The sequence below is a fragment of the Bombyx mandarina genome, chromosome 04 (genome assembly GCF_030267445.1).
Source record: "Bombyx mandarina strain Sakado chromosome 04, ASM3026744v2".
Lineage (NCBI taxonomy): Eukaryota > Metazoa > Arthropoda > Insecta > Lepidoptera > Bombycidae > Bombyx > Bombyx mandarina.
The window spans coordinates 13,942,519-13,951,842 of record NC_143211.1 but is presented as its reverse complement, the minus strand read 5'-3'; the positions used below and the strand labels follow the sequence as shown (position 1 = coordinate 13,951,842).

Below are 9,324 nucleotides of genomic sequence, written 5' to 3'. Positions count from 1 at the left end.
GATTTTTATCACACGATGTTATTCCTTCACCGTGGAAGTCAATCGTGAACATTTGCTAAGTACGTATTTCATTAAAAAAATTAGTACCCTCCTGCGGGATTCGAACACCGATGCATCGCTCAACACGAATGCACTGGACGTTTTATCCTTTAGGCCACGACGACTTCCAGACTTCGGTTCCCATGGCGTAATTTTCAAGATGAATAAAGACAAAAACAGTTTTAATCGCATTTTATTAGTCAGACATATAATCAGATCATAATTAATAAGTAGACAAAAATATATTAATTAAAACTAAAAATCAATTTCGCAATAAACAAGATATAACATTTAAAAGGAAGTAAGTACTACACAATCAGATGTCACTCTTCCTTGGTACTTACTTGGTGATTGTGAAATGAATTTTAAAAGTAAACACCACGATATGTTATAATAAATTTTATCCTTCGGTGACCAGGTACTTAAAATTCATAATTGTCATTAAGATCAATTCTATATAGAGGTCTATCTCGGAATAGTCTAGTTCAAAACAGTCAGTTATGTTTTGTATCAGGGTATAGTTAAGAGCAGGATTTGGTGTGACAATCCTATAGTTTTATTTTATTGGCTATATCCTTTTAACTACGTAAGAGGTGGTAGATCGAACATCGTATCATTCAATAACTCTCAAATTAAGATTCAATTGCACTAAATTACTTTATTACAATTTTTATGCCTCTTTAACAAATTGCTCGTGAAGAGTTCGACAAAAAGTACTGGTATAGAACATTCCAGTATACGCTTCGTTAAAAGTATTAAAAATGCAAGATAGTATAATATTTGGATTGGAGTAGGATCAGTGACATAAATTGATGATAACGATCACTCAATTAATTCCGAGCTGCTTCTGATATTTTCGTTGCTATGAATGATTCTTTGAAAATTATGATTAAATATTATAATATGTATATACGGGTAGTTAATTTAATTATAATTTTTATTATTTTGGTTGTGCTTACACAATTACGTCTTAATTGAGAATTCTAAAGAACGTACCGCATTTTATGTCAAACATTTTTCAGTGTTCAAAAAAACAACGGCTTACCAATAATTCCGCTCATTTCACAAAACAAAAGTATTTATGTACTGGCGCAGAAATCACGATGTTCCATTACTTTGAACACGTGACACAAAACTTTTATACTCGCCGATCACAAGTATTTTTTTTATCGCCCAAAATCAAATGCTGCGATTATTTCTAACGCGAACGACATAATACTTCGTTCTTTCGCTCTACATTCGATATACATTATGTTTTATTACATGTGCAGAGTAATGATAGGCATATGCATATATTAGATATTAGGATATGTTTTCCATTGCGCTACCCATAGACACAGCCCACTGAGCTTCTCGCCGGATCTTCACAGTGGGTCGCGTTTCCGATCCGATGGTAGATTCTGTGAAGCACTGCTCTTGCTAGGGCCAGGGTTAGCAACACTCCCGGTTTCTCACCTACACGTCAAGGAGAAGCTGAAATAGCCTCTCAAGGCTATCAGCATAGGTAGGAAGGAAAATGCGTGTACCTACCCTCACTGGCTCTAACCCTTCCTCACATATGTATCACTTTTCGCACGATCTACCTATAGCTCCTAAGCTTTCCCCTACACCTATCTACTTTAAAATTTCTAGTTGCGTGTCCTTGCCTCTTCAACTTTATACGTTCCTGATTTTGCCCACTCTATTCATACGACCCAGGACATGTAGTTAGAATGGAAGAGATCAGAATGCTAAGACAACTGCTCTATGACAAACAAAACAACGGTGTCAGGAACTGGAGCGAGAAAGCCTTGAACAGAGCAGTCTGGAGAGACATACTGGACCAGGCTAAGGGCCACCCTGGGCTGTAAGGCCTAAGATGATAATGATGATGATTCATACGACCCGCTATATTCTCTGCTACATACTGTTCTATTAAAATGAAAAAATGTTGCGAATTGTGAAATTTTTTTTCTCTAGATCGTTGTCTAGAACGGCAGTTGAGTTAGAAGAGCTACTCCTCTCATGATCCAGTGGTCCGGTTCCTTGGCAGTGGGTAGCCTCATGAACAGTATGTAGTTGGTTGAGTGTCCCGTCGTGGACAGAACCCCCCGCCGGTCCCCCGTCTTGTACAGGGGACAGTTGTAGAACACGTCCTCCGGTATATCTTCGCGTTTTAAGGGGATCAACCATACCTTCGTAGACGAGAAATTTACTTGAAAATTTTCCATATCGAGGGATGAAAGGATATTTGGTTTAAGCGCCGTTATTTGCAACATTACAGGAGAGCCATTTAAAGTTTAAAATTTGGTCAAAATATCATAATAAACAAACTTCTTCAGCTATTTGAACTTCATTGAAATTCGATTAAAAACATCGAACTGTTGACGCTACACTACATAGTATAAAACAAAGTCGCTTTCTCTGTGCCTATATCTGTCTGTCCCTATGTATGCTTAAATCTTTAAAACTACGCAACGGATTTTGATGCGGTTTTTTTTTTAATAGATACATTGATTGAAGAGGAAGGTTTATATGCATAATAACGTCCATTAAATAGTGGAAAAATCAATAATAAATCACAGTTTCCGAAGCGAAGCGAGGGCGGGTCGCTAGTACCAAATAAAATGCACCTTTAATTACACAAATAAATATCGCGTATTAAGCGAAATATCGCTTAAAACAAATAGCCTTTCACCTCTCGATAACTTTAATGTCAAAATAACTACTATTTTCATTTCTATTTTGACGAGCATACATTTAAATTTAACAAATTTAGTCCACACATTATTTTATGATGCAACGTAATGAGATTACACTATATAGTAAATTATGCTGATATGTAATTGTTAAGTTCTGAATTGCCTAGAAATCATATTAAAGAGCCATACCGGTGGGAAATCGTCGTAAAGCACTTTGGGATACGATTCGTCAATGTAATAATCCTCCATGTTCCACCTGGCGCCTTCCATGAACAGACCGCGAATATACACTCCTTCTTCGGGCGGCTCCTCCAACGTGAATGTATTCTGAACCTATGTATCAATTAATAATATCTCCGTTAAAAGTAAATGATAAAATTGACGATAAAACTTATGAAAAAAAAACTAGACAATGACACACAATACCCAGAAGTTAGAGGGGGAAGAGGTCGACCGAAGAAGACATGGATGGAGTGTCTGAATGACGATATGAGAGAGAGAGGAATTAGTGTTGAGATGACGGCTGATAGATGAGAATGGAATAGAAAAATTCACAGTGCCGACCCCACCTAGTGGGATAAGGTGGAGAAAAAGAAGAAGACTAGGCAATGTTGCCTGCAGCCTTGAGAAGTGAGGTCGAAAAAAAAAACCCTACCTAATCTCTGGTAGTTAGTCTAAGGATTATTTCAGCAACTTGCAGACAGGTGGGTGAGCTTACGGGTTAAGCCTGAGAGAATTTGCTAAAATTAGCAAGAGCAGTGCTTCCAAGAATCGACCAACGGATCCGAATCGCGACTCACTGAGAAAATCCGGCTAGAAACTCAGTGGGCTGTGTCTATGGGTACGTTCGCTCGTCGAACTTTCAAATCGAAATCTCAATTGCTTTACTCCACCGTGAAAATAGGAACACAACTGTTTTTCGAACACAGAAAAAACAGGCAAAGTGCAGCTTACAGAATTATTTTCATGTATATGTAAAACTTAAAACATTAAAATGAGGTATATATAATATAGATAACTTTAAACGTTGTATGATAACATTACAATGCATCATTACGTTATTACACGACAAACAGAAAAAGGCTAACCGCGTAATGAAAAGCGAGTTGATCGATGGGTATCTTATATTTCCGTGCGTAGCTCTGCTGGGCGGCCGTCAGGAAGGCTTGCGGGAAATAGAAGCCGGACAACCAGAACACGACCGGTGGGCCATGCTGATGCCAATGCTTTGAAAATAGAACATAATTCATATAATGTATTATTTTATAGACCATAAAAGAAAGCCAGCTTAACCCAAAGCTATAGCACAAAGTAAGTTGCTCTGTAAAAAGAAACAACATTTAAGCTATTGATTCACCACTTTTTAAGTTTCATATTTTTTACTCAAACTAGCACGGTAGCACGTGTATTTTAATTATAATTCAATATTGTATTTCTTAGTTTGTAATTTGCACGTAACGAGAGAAACCAAGGTACAAAATTAGCTTACAAAACGCATCACGCTTGACCGCTTCGGTCGCAAATGCCAACTTCAGACAGCGCTGGTCACAGCGCAGGCGTCATTAAGAATATTTTTATTATTTGAAAAGCGTCACAAGTCTGATCTGAATGCTATCATGGAATGTATTTTGTTTTCTCTTCTTAATTTTCAGTTCAATATTCTGTTTACTTATCTTATAAAACATATTAATTTTAATAATTTGCTAGTAATTCTCTATTTCTGTCTATATTTTTACGTTTTTATGTTCTGTGTTTATCTTCTTAAATAAGTGACATTACATTCGCATGGTGAGCAGTTTTTAATTTGTGAAACAGCCACTGCTGTTGAAATACCTAGCTTGGCAGAGACATCACAATATAGTATCAAGCAGATACGGTCACCAACAGTCACCCTCAGCTTTCAAGACGAGGCACAAAGTGTCTGTAGGTAATTTTATTCCTTACCTAATTGCTGGTAGCCTCGAGGGGCTATTCTAACTACCCGCAGTTTGATAGGCGAGCTCACGGGGTCAGCCTGAGAGAAATTTCTAACACTAGCCCTAGCAAGAACAATGCCTCGTTGAATCTACCACCGGAATCGCGATCCACTAAGAAGATCTGGCGAAAAACTAAATGGGCTGAGTCTGGGTTAGGTAGGTAGGTGCAACGAGTTCGACAAAAACGGTGACCGGTGCTTGGAGTGCCTAAAAGCATCGAGAGTGGATCGGGAGGACATGACATGTTTAATGCGATGGCGACTGTGCGTTGCCCCTTAGCTAGCGTCGGAAATGTAATTCGGGTCGACCACAACAAAAAGGTTACCGTACTGTTTGCTTGTAGATCTACTATTGCAGAAATACTTTCATATACAATTTTAGTTTCTTGGGTTGTATTTTTAAATCCCTACAATTGAATACAAAACTAATTTTATAATAACGCTATACTATAGTATATTTATAAATGTTTTTTTTTTTAGTTTACTACAAAATCACACAAAAATGGTTTAGTGGATTTAGACGAAATTTCGCACAGATATAATTTATGGACTAGGTAAACATGTTTATTATGATACTAGTGGTGAATAACACAAGATCCGAGCATCGACGGATTTGGGAGGTATAAGACAAAGGGAAGATCTTCCGCCGAGCGTGTGGAATTGCTCGGTAGACCGATGGTCCGAGTGTTATTGTTCGAAAGACCTGGCCAAAGGCGGATTTGGGAGGTATACGACAAAAGGAACTTGTATATAAACAAACTTATCTTGAAAACGTCGTAAGCCGCTACACCGGTTTTTCTTAAAGTGTATGTCTTTCTGTTTTCTCATTTTTTTTAAATAATATTGCAGTGTAACCGGTTGCGACTTACCCATAATTAATCTAAAGGGAATGAATATACAACTAAATGTTGATATTTAATTAGGGAATTTAACTAACATGAAAATTTTGTTTCTTTGCTTTGTGCTGGTTACGTCTTAATCTCGTATTTTACTATTATATTATTCCAATTTCGATTTTCTCGATTACTTTATTACACTTATATTCTTTGATATTAAAACGGCATCAAAATTAAATTGTAAACGTGACATTGAACAACGTTTGTGGTTCAATCAAGTTTACGATTCGGGTAACCTTACAAAGTACAAAAGTAAATAAGTATTTTTTTTATTATTTATTTAACTTAGACGGTGACGATATGACTTCAGTACTAAATTTCGGAGCTGCGTAGCTTATATCACGTTTATTACTGCCGTGTAGGCGTTTGTTCCGTAATGAGCTATGGGACAGCCGGCATTCAATACAACTGAGACTTAGATCTCACGCAATAAGGTGGCTGGATGTTCTATGTCCACATATTACAGTACAGATACAGTGACTATATTGGCCGTGTGTCGTCAAGTTTGGGTTACTCATACCCAAAAAACGGATAATGCCCTGCGCATGCAATATAATAATGCCTTCAGGGCGTTGTTGAGGCTTCCACCTTATTGTATTGCATCAGGCATGTTCGATGATCCGCACACGAATGACTACTTCGCGATAATGCGCAAAAAGGTAGCATCCATTATGCGTAGAGTAGGAGGAAGCACCAACAACGTCTTGAGGGTACTAGCTGAAAGATTGGATGGCCCGACCCTGGGTAGGTTCATCAAGTTGCATGTTCTACATGCTGCTTGATGGGGCTGCCAGGGACGGAGTTGATTGATTGATTTAAATACTAACATAGTTCGTAAGTTATTTGTAATACTAACACAATATGAGACTGATGTCTTGAAATAATAGTTTTTTATTTATTTTTTAATTTTTTTATTATTGAATTAAAAAAAAACACTAGACAACTAAACTTCTTTAAATTTGCGCTTTACGTTGGCATTGCTGATGTCCATGAGCGACGGTAGCCCGTCACCATCAGGCCGGGCCGTATGCTCGTCGTCTGCCTACAATGGTTTAAAAAAAAGGATATTGGTATTTAAGGTATGATTTTGTATTTATTAGTAGAGGTTGATTTCCATTGGTCGTTAGAGCTCGCATTTGGGGTACGGGAGATTTCTGTTTAGGCATACCATAGGGCCAGCATGCGATAGCCGTTTTCATTAGTCGATAGGGCCCGCTTGCCGATTGTTGGATATTCTTCACCGCCCATTTGTTTTGAAAGAGTGGTATCGAGCAGAGGTAGGTCCCTGCTATACATTACGGTTTTTATTTAAATCACTTGTTGCATTCCATAAACATGGGTAGTCTCGATACGTTTCGACTAGTTTCAGCATTTGTAAAATGGTAAAACGATCAGCCATTATACTCCCGCGCAACGTCAGAATAACATTCGTAAACTGATTTCTCGCGCCACGCTTGCTTTACACGAACCGACGAATTTCATTAGTTGTTAGGCCGCGTACGAAGAAGAAACGCATGCTGCATAACGACTGAATTATATCGGTACGTAAAACTGAGCGTACAAAATACTCGAATACAAAATAAACTGTATAAAGAAAATTACTCCAATAGGGACATGAACGATATTCAGGGGCGCCAACAACTCGACTAACAGGCCTTACAAATGGGTGTATTTCATATAATATCTAGCGATAGTTAACTTAGTTGCAACAAGAATAACATACGTTTTTGTTTAACGACAACGCAATAGTACAATAAAGAGCGCGTACAAACCTGCAGGAACTCGAGCCTGGCCAGTAGATCATTGAAGTACGAAGCGAGTGGCTTGAGCGAGGGATAGCTCTTGCCGGCCCACAGAGCGGGGATGCGGCCGCGGACCATGCTCGTCAGCACTTCCTCTGTCACATCCGTCAGTACGCTCACGCCTACGGGAATACATACGGGCGTAGCGATCAGGCAGCAGACGTAAACGGTCTGACAACCATTATTTTGAAATAGTGGTCACTTTCTTTTTTTTGACGGATGAACGAGCTTAAGGTGCTATATGGTAGGCAGCGGCTTGATTCTGCCCCTGGCATTGCTGAAGTCCATGGGCGACGGTAACCACTCACCATCAGGTGGACTGTATGCTCGTCTGCCTATAAGGGCAATAAAAAAAAGACCCACCCGGTTTTAAGTGGTTATCGGAGCCCGTAAACCTCAACAACGTAAATACCCCGACACATCTTAAGACAAGCGTTGTAACTCTCAGTTTATCAGTACAACAGTTGTCGTACCCTTCAAATTGGATCGCATTATTGCTTGGCAGCAGGAATAGACAGAGTGTTGGTGCATACCCGTGCAGGCTCGCAAGACGCCCAACCACCACTGAAACTGTCTCTAAAGTTGGATCTTGAAATTTTCTTCTAAAACTAATCTAGTAAAATCTAGTTCATCAAAGAAAATCAAACAATTACACAAAACAATATCCATAAAATTTGTAGTCATGAATATCCGGCTTTATGCTGAGAATTATGCCACTCTTATACCAACGGTTTTGGTGACGGAGCTTCGTCTGCCGTCGCAATAGACGCAAAAATTAAAATCCAGTATCGTCTTGGGAACCGAAACGTTCGCTTGCCTGACGATAATCGTATCGTTCGAATGTGTCGTATGGATGTTAGTTGCTGGGTTTTTTTCACTTTAACTTTTACCCTGAATTTTAACGCATTAATTAGACGAAGCGTCGTCACGCAAAACGACAGACATATGGGGACTAACGAAAACAATATTAAGGTTTTGAATCAAGAACAATGTTAGTTGACATTATATCTTTGTTAAAAAAGGTGAAACGTAAAGTTAGATTTAAAAACAAACACTTTTATTATCAGAGTAGCGACCCGCCCTCGCTTCGCTTCGGAAACATTAAAACACACATGAAACCAAAAAAATAAAATAAAAAAATAATAAAAAAAGTAGCCTATGACAATGTCGGCTTCTAATGGAAAAAGATTTTTTCAAATCGGTCCAGTAGTTTCGGAGCCTATTCGAAACAAACAAACAAACAAATCTTTTCTCTTTATAATATTAGTATACCTAGATTAGTATAGACAAGCTAATCATATTTTTGTAGTACTTTTGTATTTGTTATCTCCATTAAAATAAACACAATAAATAAAGTTGAGGATGGGTTTTAATAATTCAGATTTAACTGATCCTTACCACGATTTTAGTGTTGTTTATTAGGTAATTAGTTCCCGATATTTCGGCGCTGTTTGAAATCGCCACGAACAGTAGTAGACTCTAAAAATACTATGGATAATAGTGTTTTTTAAATGTAACATAAATAAAATTTATACGTGATCATTTAAATAAATATATGCTCTTAGGATAAATCGAAGTTTTTAATGATTGTTTTTATTTAGCGTTCATACAGTACCTTGTACAGCGCCAATAACGGCCCTGGCACTGGACCTCACCACATTGACGAGCCTCTCATATCTCGCCGCCTCCTGTATGACGACTATAGACATGGGTGTCATGTCCGCTGGCTTTATGTCCCCCTCGTGGGACGGCCCTGTGAGGATCTTGTTGGGAAGCCGAGCCAAAATATCTTCGGCTATCGCCATCGCTTGCTGTTCTGGTGTCGCTCCACCGCCTCCAGCCGACATTGTGTCCTGAGGGGCGGTGCGAAATTCAAAGTGAGGCCAGGTAAAAAACTTTAGAGATCAAAAAAAAATAAGTCCGAGTATTCA

General features: G+C 38.5%; 1 protein-coding gene across 1 annotated transcript in view; it reads right to left on the bottom strand.

The window, feature by feature from the left end:
• Positions 1 to 218: 218 nt before the first annotated feature.
• The window catches only part of Dhc36C (Dynein heavy chain at 36C), a 62,953-nt gene continuing 53,847 nt past the window's right edge, over positions 219 to 9,324 (bottom strand). Inside the window, exons 68-72 of the mRNA XM_089727113.1 lie at positions 9,009 to 9,246; positions 7,364 to 7,515; positions 3,809 to 3,946; positions 2,910 to 3,053; positions 219 to 2,213 (exon numbers count right to left, since the gene is read on the bottom strand). Coding sequence (XP_089583239.1) covers positions 2,007 to 2,213; positions 2,910 to 3,053; positions 3,809 to 3,946; positions 7,364 to 7,515; positions 9,009 to 9,246 — 879 coding nt within the window. The 3' untranslated portion in view covers positions 219 to 2,006. The remainder of the gene's footprint in view (positions 2,214 to 2,909; positions 3,054 to 3,808; positions 3,947 to 7,363; positions 7,516 to 9,008; positions 9,247 to 9,324) is intronic.